The sequence below is a fragment of the Piliocolobus tephrosceles genome, chromosome 10, assembly GCF_002776525.5.
Source record: "Piliocolobus tephrosceles isolate RC106 chromosome 10, ASM277652v3, whole genome shotgun sequence".
In the NCBI taxonomy this organism is placed as follows: domain Eukaryota; kingdom Metazoa; phylum Chordata; class Mammalia; order Primates; family Cercopithecidae; genus Piliocolobus; species Piliocolobus tephrosceles.
The window spans coordinates 6994288-7010938 of record NC_045443.1 but is presented as its reverse complement, the minus strand read 5'-3'; the positions used below and the strand labels follow the sequence as shown (position 1 = coordinate 7010938).

The 16651-nt window shown below is 53.2% G+C and overlaps 1 protein-coding gene across 2 annotated transcripts; it reads left to right on the top strand.

Moving 5' to 3' along the window:
• The first annotated feature begins 160 nt into the window (after window positions 1-160).
• On the top strand, window positions 161-9986 carry ACRBP (acrosin binding protein). 2 transcript variants are annotated; one of them, XM_023232447.3, is made up of 10 exons: window positions 168-366; window positions 683-901; window positions 1131-1225; window positions 2338-2455; window positions 3078-3546; window positions 4033-4165; window positions 7508-7687; window positions 7803-7970; window positions 9013-9096; window positions 9648-9986. In XM_023232447.3, the coding sequence occupies exons 1-10, from the start codon at window positions 324-326 to the stop codon at window positions 9768-9770; spliced, it is 1632 nt and encodes a 543-aa protein (XP_023088215.2). In that variant the 5' UTR covers window positions 168-323; the 3' UTR covers window positions 9771-9986. The 2 variants fall into 2 exon arrangements, with proteins under 2 accessions (XP_023088216.2, XP_023088215.2); XM_023232448.2 differs by lacking the exon at window positions 7803-7970 and having other exon boundaries at window positions 161-366.
• Window positions 9987-16651: the final 6665 nt, after the last annotated feature.

Below are 16651 nucleotides of genomic sequence, written 5' to 3'. Positions count from 1 at the left end.
GAGAGAGAGAGAGAGGAGGAGAGGAGAGAGAGAGAAAGAAAGAAAGAAAAGAAAGAGAAAGCGAGAAAGAGGAAAAGAAAAGAAAGAGAAATAGACGCTAAGTGAAGATAGCTTTTGCCATCCCTACCATCTCGATGGGCTCAGGCCACTTGAGGGCCCTGAGAACCCGGCTGTCGAGGCCCCCCCCCCCCGCCCGCTCTTTGTGACGCGTGGGCGGTGCCCGCGTGCGCCCCGCCCCGCGCCTGCTCGGCCCACTAGAGGCTCTGCGGCTCGGCCCGTTAGAGGCGGCTTGGGTCCCCGAACTGGGCGGATCTTCTGCGGCCATGAGGAAGCCAGCCGCTGGCTTCCTTCCCTCACTCTTGAAGGGTGAGAGGTTTCCACCTGCTCCAATAGACTCTCCCCGGGCTCAGTCCTCTCCCTCCCGAGAGCTCTGCTTGCTTTTACGGTTTCTGGAACGCTTCCTCGTGGTGGTCGCGCTGGGTCGGCTCCCTAGCTCCTGGGATCCTCCCATCTCCCCCCGCCAGCGGCTGGACCTTGGCCTCTGTCTCTAGAATCCCCCCACCCTCGTCAGCAGGGGTAACCCGCACCCCGTTCCTAATTTGCCAGTCTGGGTCTGTCTGCCCTGGTCTCGGAGCGGGTTTTGGGGTTCTGTCCTTCCATGGTCCGTTCGCCCGCTCCGCAGTGCTGCTCCTGCCTCTGGCACCTGCCCCAGCCCAGGATTCGACTCCGGCCTCCACTCCAGGCAGCCCTCTCTCTCCCACCGAATACGAGCACTTCTTCGCACTGCTGACTCCAACCTGGAAGGCAGAGACTACCTGCCGTCTCCGTGCAACCCATGGCTGCCGGAATCCCACACTCGTCCAGCTCGACCAATATGAAAACCACGGCTTAGTGCCCGATGGTGAGGGCCAGGCTGGGGGGAAACCGAGGCACCCGAGTGTTCACCCAAAACTCAGGGCAAAAACCCCTGTGCTCATGTGAGGCGAGGAAGGGCATGGCTGGCACCTCACCGTGAGCTCGTACTCTCCACCCTCCCGGTGTCCACCCTCCCCATGGCGTGGAGTCCATGGCCCGCAGCCCCACCCCAAGCTCCCCGTGGGTTCCTCTTCTCCACCCCTGCCCTTTCTCAGGTGCTGTCTGCTCCAACCTGCCTTATGCCTCCTGGTTTGAATCTTTCTGCCAGTTTACTCAGTACCGTTGCTCCAACCACATCTACTATGCCAAGGTGAGGTCCAGGACAAAGGTTGGATTTGGTGCCCCAGGGCCAAGGGAGAGGCGGCAGCAGTGGGGAGTTGAGGAAGGTTCCAGGAGAGTCATCCTTAGCTCCTCCTTCCCTGCCATTTTGCCAGTCATTTACCCAGATTATATATGAATACAGTCTCACCTTGGACATTCAGACTGAACAATTCTGTTACTGCAAGAAAAGTAGAGAAGAGACCGGGCATGGTGGTTCATCCCTATAATCTCAGCACTTTGGGAGCCCAAGGTGGGCAGATCACCTGAAGTCAGGAGTTCGAGAACAGTCTGGCCAACATGGTGAAACCCTGTCTCTACTAAAAATCAAAAAAAAAAAAAAAAAAAAATTAGCCGGGCTTGGTGATGGGCGACTGTCATCCCAGCTACTCGGGAGGCTGAGGCAGGAGAATTGCTTGAACCAGGGAGGCAGAGGTTGCAGTAAGCCGAGATCATGCCACTGCACCCTATCCTGGGTGGCAGAGCGAGACTCTGTCTCAAACAAAAAAAAAACAGGGCCGGGCGCGGTGGTTCACACGTGTAATCCCAGCACTTTGGGAAGCCGAAGCAGGCTGATCATGAGGTCAGGAGATCGAGACCATCCTGGCTAACACGGTGAAACCCCGTCTCTACTAAAAATACCAAAAATTAGCCGGGCGTGGTGGCGGGCACCTGTAGTCCCAGCTACTCAGGAAGCTGAGGCAGGAGAATGGCGTGAACCTGGGAGGCAGAGCTTGCAGTGAGCCAAGATCACACCACCGCACTCCAGCCTGGGTGACAGAGCGAGACTCCGTCAAAAAAAAAAAAAGTAGGGAAGAGGGATGGAAAGAGGCAAAGAGATAAGCTCTCCTGTTTCTTCAAACAGGTCAGTGATTTTGAGTCAAATGCAAAAGTGACGGCAGGGTTGTGGCCCAGACAAACAGAGGTTCATCTTCTGAAAGAACCCTTTCTCAGGTCTAGAGGGTTCCAGCAGGGACCATGTCCCTTTATCCCTGCCTAGAAACCGTGAGAGATAAGACATGCTGGAAAAGAGGTGGAAGAACCAGCCGGAGCAGAAGTCTGCCCTTTGGGAAAGCCTTTCCCATTTTCCTTCTCTTCCTGCAGAGAGTCCTGTGCTCCCAGCCAGTCTCTGTTCTCTCACCTAACACTCTCAAGGAGATAGACGCTCCAGCTGAAGTCTTGCCCACCACGATGACCTCCCCCATCTCACCCCACTTCACAGGTGAGACCCTCTCAGCAGCTGGGAGACCACCAGCTACTCCTCCCACAATTCCCAGAGCCCACAAGGTAAGGCATCCAAGGCAGGGAAATGGGAAACATGTTGGGTGGGAAGGGGACGCCGGCAGACAGCTGTTTACTCGAAGGAGTGTCAGCTTTTTATGAATGCAAGTTAGGGCTCTCCTGGACCAGAATCTCTTCTGCCATTACTTACAATTTTGCCCTGAATCCATTTTTCCCAATTCCAAAGACATCGTTGCATTGGAAGACTCTGGGCCGTTTATAAGCTAACCTCTTCACTTTAGAAAGGATTTGCTGCTAGCTACTCCTTTCACCAGCATACTTGGTGTTTCCTAAGGGAGAGGGACAAAAGGTGGTATTTGAGGTGGAAGTTAGGGAAGGAGGAGTGCTTGCCAGGGAGGTGGGAAGGTGACGCATACCACCAACCTTACAGTTGCCGTGGTAATGTTCTTTTAGTTTGATACTTACATTCTTTTCTGTGTTTTTCTGTGTGTGTAAGTGTGACTTGGTCTGCTTTGTTTATGTGTGTGTCCCTCTGTGAACAAAGACACTCAGGGGCCAGAAGCCTGACTGTCTCTTTCCCGTCTCTCTAAACCCTGCTGTAGTGACAGAACGCCAGGCCTTCCAGCCCTGGCCTGAGAGGCTCAGCAACAACGTGGAAGAGCTCCTGCAATCCTCCTTGTCCCTGGGAGGCCAGGAGCAAACGCCAGAGCACAGACAAGAGCAAGGAGTAGAGCACAGGCAGGAGCCGATGCAAGAACACAGGCAGGAAGAGGGGCGGGAACCAGAAGAGCAAGAAGAGGAACAGGAAGAGGAAGGAAAGCAGGAAGAAGGACAGGGGACTAAGGAGGGACTGGAGGCTGTGTCTCAGGTTCAGACAGACTCAGAGCCCAAGTTTCACTCTGAATCTTTATCTTCTAACCCTTCCTCCTTCATTCCCCGGGTACGAGAAGTAGAGTCTACTCCTATGATGATGGAGAACATCCAGGAGCTCATCCGGTCAGCCCAGGAAATGGATGAAATGAATGAAATATATGATGAGAACTCCTACTGGAGAAACCAAAACCCTGGCAGGTATAGGAAGTTTTGACTCTGTCATCCACCCTGCCCTCCCTTCTGCCTTCCTTGGGAATGAGAAGCCCATTTTCCTGGCTTCAGCCTCCAGATCCGCTCAGACCTGTCTGGGCTTCAGGCACAGCTGGCAACTTCCTGCCTCACCCATTCTGTGCCCACTGTTGGCTTAAGCACTGCTCAAATGCTTATTCTCCATGTACGCCTTGTACCTGGAACTAGTAGACTTGGGTTCTGGTCTTGTCTCTGCCCTGTTTAGCATTGCAATCCTGACTTGGGTTCTGGTCTGTTTAGCATTGCAATCCTGAGAAAGTTATTTCTCCTTTCGGGTCCTCAGTTCCTCATTTGTAAAAGTAGGCGATTTGTCCAGAGGCCTCTAAGGCCCCATGCTGAGCGTACTGAATGTGTGTGACCAAAGCAGACACTAAGGGAAGGGGAGGAGACTGGATGTAGTTTCCTGCCCCAGCCCTCAGTGCTGTCTTCTTGCAGCCTCCTGCAGCTGCCCCATACAGAGGCCTTGCTGGTGCTGTGCTATTCGATTGTGGAGAATACCTGCATCATAACCCCCACAGCCAAGGCCTGGAAGTACATGGAGGAGGAGATCCTTGGTTTCGGGAAGCCGGTATGCCTGCCGTACTCTCTAATGGATACATGCCAGTGGGCATCCTCTTGGCCAGGCACTATGCTAGGCTATGGGAGTGGAGGAATGGGCAGGAGAAGCATGAGACATAGCTGGAGAGATTCTCTCCAAGTGGGACTCTTTTCTTAGGAAGGACATTACCAGTCCACCTTAAAGGAGGAAGGCTTAAGACCCAGTCTGGAATCCACTCCAGTCTAGAATTTATTCTTCACCTCCCTGAATTGCCAGGCTTCCAGATTTCACTCTTTTTTTTTTTTTTTGAGACGGAGTCTGGCTCTGTCACCCAGGCGGGAGTGCAGTGGCCGGATCTCAGCTCACTGCAAGCTCCGCCTCCCGGGTTCCCGCCATTCTCCTGCCTCAGCCTCCTGAGTAGCTGGGACTACAGGCGCCCGCCACCTCGCCCGGCTAGTTTTTTGTATTTTTTTAGTAGAGACGGGGTTTCACCGTATTAGCCAGGATGGTCTCGATCTCCTGACCTCGTGATCCGCCCATCTCGGCCTCCCAAAGTGCTGGGATTACAGGCTTGAGCCACCGCGCCCGGCCTTTTTTTTTTTTTTTTTTTTTGAGACAGGGTCTCACTCTATAAGGCTGGACGGAAGTGATGCGATCATGGCTCATTGTAGCCTTGACAATCTGGGCTCAAGTGATCCTCTCATCTCAGCCTCTTGAGTAGCTGGGACTACAGGCATGTGTCACCATGCCTGGCTAATTATTTTTATATTTTGTAGAGATGGGGTCTCGCTTTGTTGCCTGTGTTGGTCTAGAACTCCTGGGCTCAACCAATCCTCCTGCCTCAGCCTCCCAAAATACTGGGATTACAGGCATGAGCCACCATGCCCAGCCCTGAGTCAACTTTTGATTCTTGATCCAGCTCACCATCTTCCTAGCTTTGCCTTAGATGCAGCTCTTCTTCTTTCCAGAGAGTTCATAGAACCCATTCCAGGGAACCTGTAAAGAGATTCCAGTCTCAATGTATCCTCAACAACCAGCAAGTCTATTCCCAGGAAAATATACTTTAGATTTTCACAAATAATACAATTTAGCAAATATTTCTAGAGAGCTCAGATACCATCCATTCATCTGTTTGTTCAACAAACACTGATTGGGGACAAACTCTACTAGATATTTAAGATGTTAGCAGGATGTGCAATAGAGCCAGTCCTCTGTCCTCTTGGAATCTAGGCCAGGAGAGAGACAAGGAAATATGCAGGATGGTGCGATGGGATCAGTGCTGTAGCAGGGATATGCACAAAGTACAGAGAGAGCAGATGGGGTGGGTTGGGGACAACTCTCCGTGTTTGGGAGGATCAGAGGCGCTTCCAAGAAGAACTGATGTTTAAACCGAGACCTGAAGATGAAAGAAGTGAATCCAGGCAAAAGAAGGGGCTTGGTAGAAGATTCCTGATAGAGGGAATAGTATGTGCAAAGGCTCTGATGCAAAGAAGAGTATAAATTTCTTTTTCTAGGCCGGGCGCGGTGGCTCAAGCCTGTAATCCCAGCACTTTGGGAGGCCGAGACGGGCGGATCATGAGGTCAGGAGATCGAGACCATCCTGGCTAACACGGTGAAACCCCGTCTCTACTAAAAATACAAAAAACTAGCCGGGCGAGGTGGTGGGCGCCTGTAGTCCCAGCTACTCCGGAGGCTGAGGCAGGAGAATGGCGTGAACCCGGGAGGCGGAGCTTGCAGTGAGCTGAGATCCGGCCACTGCACTCCAGCCCAGGAGACACAGCAAGACTCCGTCTCAAAAAAATAAAAAGTAAATAAAAATAAATTTCTTTTTCTTTTTTTTTTCTTTTTTCTTATTTTTTTGAGATAGTGTCTCACTCCGTCACCCGGGCTGGGGTGCAGTGGTGTGATCACAGCTCACTGCATCCTTGACTTCCCAGGCTCAGGTGATTTTCCTACCTCAGCCTCTCCAATAGCTGGGACTAGTGGCATGCGCCACTACACCTGGCTAATTTTTTGTATTTCTTTGTAGAGACAGGGTCTCACCATGTTGCCCAGGCTGATCTCAAACTCCTGGGCTCAAGGAATCCGTCTCAGCCACTTCCACTCCGCTGGAATGACAGGCATGAGCCCCCGTGTCTGGCCCAAAGAAGAGGAGAAATTTCATGAGTGAAATTAGTATGCTAACAATGGGCACACTGTTTCTGCTCTTAAGGGGCCAAGAACCCATGAGGGGCTTAATATGGATACAGTAATATTACATAAGGAGTGTGGTAGGTGAGGTTCTTAAACAAAATGTAAGAAGTTCGGGGTTTTATGGAGGGGAGCTCACTGGATTTGATGGCGTAGGTAAGAGGACAGGAAGGGGTGCATCCCTTTTACCTGGAGCAGAGCAGCAGAAGACAGAGTCAAAGAGACAACAGGGTCATTATGCGAAAACTCTTGAATGGCAGCATGAGCATTTGCACTTAATTTGGTAGGAAAGGGGAATCCAGTCAAGATTTCTGGTCAGGAACGTGATACCTCCCTTATGTGGGAGGAGCAGGCAAGGTGCTGTAGGAGATTTCATGCACTGTGACAGGCTGTGCCCACAGTGGGGGAAGGAGGACCACGGGATTGACTAAAGATGCTGCTTAGCAAGATCTCCTGCTAGTGCTGAGGAAGCTGGGGGCAGGATCCAGCTGGGAGGTTGGCAACTCCACTCTGAAGAATAGCTTCCAAGAACTTGGAGGTTTCCAACCCCGGTACTTGGGTAGAGCATAGGTTTTAGAGTTGGAAGGACCTGGACCCATGTCCCAGCTTCCCCATCTGATAGGTGGCTTTGAGCAACTTACTCAACCTCACTGAGAGTCAGTTTCCTTGTCAGTAAATGAGAGTAGTATTAATACCTCTGCTATTATAGGGTTCTCGTGAAGACTAAAGGAAATGGGAGCATGCGTAACCATAGTGCTGGCACCGTGTCACCTCTTTGTAAATATTAGCATTATCATTAGCAGGTGGCAGGGGAGGGTTATGAATTCTTTTCAGATAGGCTAAGTTGGGGTAAGTGTAAGATCACCCGATCACAGGCATCTGTCAGGCACTGGCAATGAGGATTTGGAGCCCAGGAAAGAGAGCTGGCGATAAAGATTTGGGTGTCACCGGCAGACAGATGATTACCTAGGAGTAGATCAATCATCCAGGAAGAAGGTGAAGCAATAGCTAAGGCAAGGTCCTTGAGGAACCCTTGAGGAGGAGGACAAGTAGAAAACCAGAGAAGCTTTTGGAAGAGGCTAAATGCAAAGACATTCTGCAGGGCCACCCTGGAGGGCTGAGGCATGGGAGAAGGCAGGCCGCTGACTCTCAGCTTCAGCCTCACCCATTCTCCTGCCCCAGGTCTGTGACAGCCTTGGGCGGCGACACTTGTCTACCTGTGCCCTCTGTGACTTCTGCTCCCTGAAGCTGGAGCAATGCCACTCAGAGGCCAGCCTGCAGCGGCAACAATGTGACACCTCCCACAAGACACCCTTTGTCAGCCCCTTGCTTGCCTCCCAGAGCCTGTCCATTGGCAACCAGGTACCTAGCCCGGCAGCCTGCAGTGGGAAAGGCAGAACTGGGTGGCGGGAGCGGGGTGGGAGGAGGCCAGCAGGAGGGGAGGGGCATGCTCCTCTCCCTATCTCCTGTGCCACAGGTAGGGTCCCCAGAATCAGGCCACTTTTACGGGCTGGATTTGTACGGTGGGCTCCGCATGGACTTCTGGTGTGCCCGGCTTGCCACGAAGGGCTGTGAAGATATTCGAGTCTCTGGGTGGCTCCAGACTGAGTTCCTTAGTTTCCAGGATGGGGATTTCCCCACCAAGGTCAGAACCTTTCCCCAAAGCTCAGCCCCATCCCCACCCTCACCCCATTCCTTGCAATTACTTGCTGTAGGTAGCCCTAGTTTGTGGAAGGGAGCTTGGGCCCCTGGCTTCTGAGAACCAGTCCTCACTGAACGTCCTGCCTCTCTCCAACAGACCATTGCACCCCACCCACCCTCCACCAATAGAGCAGGCAAAGGAGTGGGGACCTGGAGGGCTGAGAAAGCACAGGAGCTAGAGGTTCTGGTCCCAGCTTTGCCAGGTGCTTGCTGAGTGGCGGTGATCAAGTCACTTCCACTCAGCCAAAGTTAGTCATCTCTACAAGAAATGACTGACACGTGCACCACGGCCCAACCCTGTAATCCAAGACTTCCTGGCCTCAGCCTGACGGGCTCGTCCCAGCTCTTCCAGTGCCTTCCCTGCTCAGTAAAATCAACTTGGCTCCCCATTCCCCTGAGTTACCTTCCCTGTGGCAGGACCTGTTGTTGCCAAGAGCCAGGCCTCTCCTTCTGTAGGTAGCAGGGAAAACCAGGGCAAGGAAAAGTAAGGGCAGCTGAAGCAAGTAGCTGAGCCGAGGGGCCTATGTCCAGCTCTTGTCCCTAGGCCCCTTGATCTGGAATGGGGAGGCGAGGGCCAAAGAAGGAAGTGACTCACCACCATCACACATTGGAGATTCTCTTCCTCCTTCCCTCATCTACCATTACCAGAAAAATCCTTGACATCAGGCCACTAATTGGGTCCCTGTCCCATGTTCTGGACCCTTATCTGCCCCGTCCTGCCCCATTCCCACTTCCTCAGCCACTTTCGCAGTAAGCTGACCAGCAGCCTCGTACTCTCCCAGGCTCCTGGCTTCTTCCCAGCAACCTGTGACAGAATGGGAGGGGAAAGGCAGAGGGAAAGCAGAGTGAGGGGCCACCTGTGTGTGGAAGGCCTGGGTCTTGGGTCACACCCTGCCCCTGGCTCTGTCCTAGCAGATACTCCCTGGAGTACTGCTGTCCCGTGAGGCTTCTGATATCCCCTTCCCTCTCCCTGGCTCTTGGCTTAGATTTGTGACACAGACTATATCCAGTACCCAAACTACTGTTCCTTCAAAAGCCAGCAGTGTCTGATGAGAAACCGGAATCGGAAGGTGAGTACCTCTACCTTGCCCCTCCTTCTCCCAGCACCCCCTCAATCAGTCACCACAATTGGTCTATTCTGAGGCCCCCTCTGCGAGCAGCTAGGATGTGGAAAGCGGTTCCCTGCTTGCATCTTTGGGGCAGAGGCCTCCACCAGCAGGCTCTCCTCCGTTCCTCCAGTCCTGGAGGAAGCAAGGCCCTCCCAGGCAGGTGGTGGATAACAGAGGAGGGCCCTGAGAGCACCACAGGAAGAGCTGGGCCGGGAATTGGACGTTGAGGTCTCGGTCTCGGTCTGTCTCCTGTTCTTACTCACCAAGTAGCCTGGGATGAGGCACTTCCCCCGCTAAGCCTCAGCTGCCTGTTTCTGCAGGAAAGGGGTTGGGCTGCTTGATGTCTCCTCTGGCCTTAAAAACCCACATTTGAGCTTCCTCCTTCCCTCTTCTGCCCTGTGCCCATCCATACCTGCCCACCTCTCTCTTTTGGGTTTGTGACACCTCCCCTCCTCCGCACTCCTGGCGCCTGGCTCTGGGATACAGACTGTCTGCCCTGAATCCCTGTGTAGGTGTCCCGCATGAGATGTCTGCAGAATGAGACCTACAGTGTGCTGAGCTCTGGCAAGAGTGAGGAAGTTGTGCTTCGATGGAGCCAGGAGTTCAGCACCTTGACTCTAGGCCAGTTCGGATGAGCTGGCATCTCGTCTGTCTGCACCCCAGCCCAACCTGTCCACATTCTCTATTGTTTTTAGACCCCATCTGTCGGTTTGCTTTCAGGCTGCGCCTTCTGGGTCTGTTACTCGGCCCCTGCTCACATTTCCTTGGGTTGGAGCAGCAGTCCCAGAGAGGGCCACAGCGGGAGCCGCGCCCTCCTTCAAAGATGACTTTACATAAAGTGTTGATCTTCAGCCTGTGTGGCCTATTTTGGTTGGGATCCCCATCCTCAGCACTGCTACCCTGCTCCGTGGCAGTCAGTCCCCAGCCCCCGGTTTTATGGATCCACTTGCCGGTGAGAGAATCTCGTAGGAATGGTACTGAGGGAAGCAGCCATCTGCCAGGAGAAGCAGAAGATCTGAGAACCCGGAGAGGTGAACTGAGGAAGGCCAAGAAGGCTGGGGCCCTGAGGATGATGTGGGCATGAAGGCAGGTGTGTGCCTTCATTTCTGAAGCCCTAAGCCCCATGATGTCAGATGCAAGTGTAGTATTGTTCCTCTGTAGGGTAAAGGCCAAAGCCTGATGAGACCTTGTCCAAAGGGACCAATCCCAGGTTATAGGGAGGGTGTGGCTTGCACTTTATGAGGAAGGGAAAAACCAGGAACTACAGCCTAGATCAGGAAACCTTGGGGTTGTTTTGTTGTTGTTGTTGTTGTTGATTTGTTTTTGTTTTTGAGACAGGGTTTCGCTCTGTCACCCAGGCTGGAGTGCAGTGGCGTGATCACCACCCACTGTAGTCTCCACCTCCTAGGCTCCAGCCATACTCCTACCTCAGCCTCTCAGTTACCTGTGACCACAGGAATGTGTCACTATGCGTGGCTAATTCTTTTTTTTTTTTTTTTGAGACGGAGTCTGGCTCTGTTGCCCAGGCTGGAGTGCGGTGGCCGGATCTCAGCTCACTGCAAGCTCCGCCTCCCAGGTTTACGCCATTCTCCTGCCTCCGCCTCCCAAGTAGCTGGGACTACAGGCGCCCGCCTCGTCGCCCGGCTAGTTTTTTGTATTCTTTAGTAGAGATGGGGTTTCACCGTATTAGCCAGGATGGTCTCGATCTCCTGACCTTGTGATCCGCCTGTCTCAGCCTCCCAAAGTGCTGGGATTACAGGCTTGAGCCACCGCGCCCGGCCTACGTGGCTAATTCTTAAAATTTTTTGTAGAGATGGGGTCTCTCCATGTTGCCCAGGTTGGTCTCAAACTCCTGGGCGCAAGCAATGTTCCCACCTCGGCCTCCCAAAGGGTTGGGATTACAGGAAGGAAACCCTTAGTGTCCAGGAATTTGCCAGATGATCCGGATGTTTAAGTGGTTGCATCTTAACAACCTACATTGAGGTATGACTCCAGCATTGGCCTTTAATAACTTGAAATATCCCAAAGTATGTTCCGGGGACACTGCAGAGTCTCTCTCCCTTCTGTAGCTTCATGGTAATTAACAGCATTTTGTTAAAGCTCACTTACTATGAGAGTTCAAACATGCACAAAAATAGAAAAGTAGGCCGGGCGCGGTGGCTCACACCTGTAATCCCAGCACTTTGGGAGGCCGAGACGGGCGGATCACGAGGTCAGGAGATCGAGACCATCCTGGCTAACATGGTGAAACCCCGTCTCTACTAAAAATACAAAAAACTAGCCGGGCGAGGTGGCGGGTGCCCGTAGTCCCAGCTACTCGGGAGGCTGAGGCGGGAGAATGGGGTAAACCCGGGAGGCGGAGCTTGCCATGAGCTGAGATCCGGCCACTGCACTCCAGCCTGGGCGACAGAGCAAGACTCCGTCTCAAAAATAGAAAAAAAAAAAAAAGGTATAATGCACCCTCTTGTACCCTTCACCCAGTTTCCATTGTCAACACGAGGCCTGTCATTTCACAGCATGTTAAAGGCCCTCTAGAGCTCGGTAGTAGAGAAACGTGTTTAACCAAGCTGCCCAAACTCACTTCACCACAATCCCTTTTCCACCTACCACCACAACACTTGAACTTGTTTCTGTTTATTGAGCATGGACAACATGCCCAGCCCCGTGCCTACAGGGCCCCTTGTCTCTGTGTCCCCTGTCCCAAGGACACAAGACAAGGGGCTGAGGGGAAACCGACTTAAGCAAAGAGGAACCATCCTGCCTAGTGACTGCTTGATGCAGGAGCCAAGTGTGCTCAGTGGGAAGCAGGTCCTAGCAGAGCACTGTCATGCAGAGGGCCCCGGGAAGGGTGGGGCACAAGCCACGAGTGGCATGGGCTAAACCACCTGGCAGACCCAGGAAAGGAAGAGAGACACCCAGGGGGAACCGGTGAGGACAGCGAGAGGCTGGTGGGTTAGTCATCTGGCATCAGACGGTAGGTGTGCCAGGAAGAGTTCCCAGACACAGCAGGAATATCTGAACGATGGGTGGGGGCAGTTCCTAGTCAGCAAGAGTCGGGGCTGAATTAAGTATCCTTAGCTGCTGGGGTTTTTTCTCTGGCCAGTCTGTGAAGGCCTCTGAGGACAAGTCTTCCTCTTCACTCTGTCCTTGGCCCATGTGGGGTTGGGTGAGTGCACTGAGCTGGGAGGGATGTGCTGAGATCTGCTGGGGTGGGTGTGTCTCCTGCCGCCCGGAGAGCAGGTCCTACCAGCCCAGCCCAGCCCAGAGCAGGCAGCGGAATCCAGCTTGGGGCAGCGCAGAGCAACACGGAGCACAGGTATGGGGGTGTCACGAATTGAACTGCACAGGGAGCACAAGGGGAAGCATCCCCCTGGAGAAATGGGGGACTTGGGTGGGGGACAGAGATGAGGGTGGGCATGGGCCCTGGAAAACCCTTCTGAACAGAGTAAAAAGCCGAAAGGAGTTACCTTCAATAGATCTTTTCAGATGGAGCTGGACAAACAGCTAACATGCCTGCTACACCCCGGGGGTGCCCCTTTTTGAAGCTTGAAGACCCCACTCTGGGGCATCTCGCAGAGGCTGTGTCCTCCCCCTCCCCTTCTAGGCCCCCACTGTGGTTCTGAGCCCTGGGCTTCCCAGGGAGGACGCTCTGGGGACTGTTTACACCCTTTTTCCACTTCCAGTTAAACCTCAACCCCTACACCACTCATCCCCCACGGCCAGGCAGATGCCAATGGGCTGATCTAATCAAACGTGTTAACGGGTTGACTGTTAACACAGACGTGTTCTCAGTGTTCTCCCTCCCAACTAGCCAAGGTGCACTGCACGGGGTCTTCAGGAAGTGCTGCCTTAACCCAAAAGGTGCATCTATGTAAGGGGATTAGACTGATGGTCTTTGATGTCCCTATGGCTCTGATAGATTGTGGTTTGAGGGGATGGAAGTTTGGAGGTGGGGGACATATTTGGAGGTCAGCAGGGCTTTATGATACCTTTGCATCACACCATGAGGATGGGGCCTACCTATTACCTGTGGTTGTGGGGCTCCCATGACAAGAAGGGGACCTCCACCAGATTGTATCTCCAGAACTACTCCTTTTGTTCTTTTTCTCTTTCTTTTTTTTTTTTTTTTGAGACAGAGTCTCGCTCTGTCGCCCGGGCTGCAGTGCAGTGGCCGGATCTCAGCTCACTGCAAGCTCCGCCTCCCGGGTTCACGCCATCCTCCTGCCTCAGCCTCCCGAGTAGCTGGGACTACAGGCGCCCGCCACCTCGCCCGGCTAGTTTTTTGCATTTTTTTAGTAGAGACGGGGTTTCACCGTGTTAGCCAGGATGGTCTCGATCTCCTGACCTCGTGATCTGCCCGTCTCGGCCTCCCAAAGTGCTGGGATTACAGGCTTGAGCCACCGCGCCCAGCCTCTTTCTTTTTTTATTTTGAGACACAGTCTCCCTTTGTCACCCAGGCTGGAGTGTAGTGGTACAATCTCAGCTCACTACAAGTTCCGCCTCCTGGGTTCAAGCAGTTCTCTGCCTCAGCCTCCCAAGTAGCTGGGATTACAGGCATGCACCACCACACCTGGCTAAGTTTTGCATTTTTAGTAGAGACAGGGTTTTACCATCTTGGCCAAGCTGGTCTTGAACTCCTGACCTCATGATCCACCTGCCTCAGCCTCCCAAAGTGCTGGGATTACAGGCATGAGCCACCACCCCCAGCCATTTTTTTTTTTTTAAGGCAGGATCTCACTCTGTTGCCCAGGCTGGTGTGCAGGGGCATGAACATGGCTCACTGCAGCCTCAAACTCCTGGGTTCAAGCAGTCCTCCCACTTCAGCCTCCCGAGTACCTGGGACTACAAGCAGGCACCACTATGCCCAGCTAATTTATTTATTTATTTTTTGAGATGGGGTCTTGCTCTGTCATCCAGGCTGGAGTGCAGTGGTGCGATCTAGACTCACTGCAAACTCCACCTCCTGGGCTCAAGCTATTATCCTGCCTCAGCCTCCAGAGTAGCTGGAAATACAGGCTTGAGCTACCACGACCAGCTAATTTTTGTAATTTTTTTTTTTGTAGAGACAGGGTTTCGCCATGTTGCCCAGGCTGGTCTTGAACTCCTGCGCTAAAGCGATCCATTCGCCTCTGCCTCCCAAAGTGCTGGGATTACAGGCATGAGCCACACACCTGGCCTCTGCTAATTTTTTGACATATTTTTGTAGAGCTGGGCACGGTGGCTCATGCCTGTAATTCCAGCACTTTGGGAGGCTGAGGCGGGTGGATCACGAGGTCAAGAGATTGAGTCCATCCTGGTCAACATGCTGCAATACCCCATCTCTACTGAAAATACAAAAATTAGTTGGGCATGGTGGCATGCACCTGTAGTCCCAGCTACTCGGGAGGCTGAGGCAGGAGAATCGCTTGAACCCGGGAGGTGGAGGTTGCAGTGAGCTGAGATCACACCACTGCACTCCATCCTGGCAACAGAGCGAGACTCCATCTGGAAAAAAAAAAAAAAAAATTTTTTTTTTTTTTAGAGATGGGGTCCCACTACGTTGCCCAGGCCAGCAGGAATCCTCCTTTTAGGGTAAGCTAAAGTTGCAGACCTAGTGGGACACCGAGGCAGGGATTGAGGTGAGACAGAAACTTCCTCGCATGCAGCACATGTAGGCCTCACCTCCCGGCTACTCAGAGGCACTAGAGCCCAACGCCATCTGTCTGATGCCATCTGCTCTCCCACTCTGCTGCCCCCAGTGCATACCCCAGGACATACATACTGACAGAAATCTTTTATGCCCAGGGGCATTTAAAAAAGCCCAGGAGAATGGCCGGGCACAGTGGCTCATGCCTGTAATCCCAGCACTTTGGGAGGCTGAGGAGGGCGAATCACCTGAGGTCAGCATTCAAGACCAGCCTGGCCAACATAGTGAAAACCCGTCTCTACTAAAAATACAAAAATTAGCCAGGGGTGGTGGCAGGTGCCTGTAGTCTCAGCTACTTGGGAGACTGAGGCAGGAGAATTGCTAGAACCTGGGAGGCGGAGGTCGCAGTAAGCTGAGATTGCACCACTGTACTCCAGCCTGGGTGACACAGCAAGCGAGACTCCATCTCAGAAAAAAAAAAAAAAAAAAGAAAAAAACTAACCCAGGAGAAGGAGCCGGCAAGAGGGGGGAGGGCTGAAGCCAGTGCACACTAAGGTCAAGTGAGGTCAGCAAGGCCCACAGGCTCTAGTGGATTTCCCTGAGGAAGCAGGACTTGCCAGGCTACAAGCAAGGGTGGGTCAGATGCACACAGACCACCTGAGGGCACATGTCAGGGGGCTGGGCCTGCCTCCGTGGCTTCTCTTGGGACTGACTTTCTTGCTTTTCCAGCTCTCGAAAGCAGGGTAAAGAGAGAGGCACAATGGCAAGGTGATATCCGCACATCAGGGAAACTAATTATTGAGCTGTAGACCACCTTTACTTTCTGCCTTTTCCCAGACAAATGTCAGGAGGGATGAGGTCAGAGTACTCAGGGAGGGAGAAGCCAGGGCCGAGGACGATGCTAGAAATGCAGGAAGAGACAGGCTTCAGTAGAGAAGGGTGGGGAGAGGCAGGAGCAGGAATTTTGGCTGGAGAAGCAGGCAGGCTTGGGCCAGGGAGGAGGGAAGACACGACCTGACATGCGGGACCATGCCAGAGACTCCTCTCTGAGGAAGAATGTGGCCCCTGGGGCAGAAGGAGGCCTCCCCACTCAGCCTGGGGACTTGGTACTGTCTCCACACCTCCAGGATGAGGATTTATCCTCCTGTTCCATGTAGTGTTCCATCTCACCCCTGCCCCTCAGGCCCAGGATAAGCAGAAGAAAAGGATTCATTTGTGCCCCCAAAACAGCTCTGGGACAGAGCTTTTCACAAAGGCTTTAGACCGAGCCAAGCTTCTGCTGGAGGCTCAGCACAGCTGGGGTCTGTTTGGGGGGCCTGGATACAGAGATACTAAGTCCTCACGATGAAGCCCGTCTGCGGGGAAAGGGTGCATCCTCCCAACGCCGCCTGAACACAGCAGCAGAGGAAGTAGGCTTCGCCAATTCAGCGAATGGGTTAGAGCACGTACTAAAGAGGGACTTCCTGTGGTGGGGCTGAGACACTGATGGGCCACGAGACTCTAAAATGAGGGTGGGCCTATTCCAGAGCTGATTGATCCTCAGGGGCAAGGGGGATGGGGAGATGTAAGAACCTTCTTTTCAGACCTCTGACCCTAGAAACTGGAGTCGGGGGACCCAGGATGTGAATTATTTGAAAGAGGAGGCAGGCCAGGTGCGGTGACCCACGCCTCTAATCCCAGCACTCTGGGTGGCCGAGGCAGGCAGACCACAAGGTCAGGAGTTTGAGACCAGTCTGGCCAACATGGTGAAACCCTGTCTCTACTAAAAATACAAAAAATTAGCTGGGTGTGGTGGTGCGTGCCTGTAATCCCAGCTACTCGGGGGGCTGAGGCAGGAGAATCGCGTGAATCCAGGAGGCAGAGGTTGCAGTGAGCTGAGATCGCGCCACT

Excerpts from the sequence above, each read along its gene's own strand:
- ACRBP (XM_023232447.3), top strand. The coding sequence starts at position 324 with ATGAGGAAGCCAGCCGCTGGCTTCCTTCCCTCACTCTTGAAGG. Across the intron at positions 1,226-2,337 it reads ACCACATCTACTATGCCAAG|AGAGTCCTGTGCTCCCAGCC; the intron begins GTGAGGTCCAGG and ends CTCTTCCTGCAG. Across the intron at positions 2,456-3,077 it reads CATCTCACCCCACTTCACAG|TGACAGAACGCCAGGCCTTC; the intron begins GTGAGACCCTCT and ends ACCCTGCTGTAG.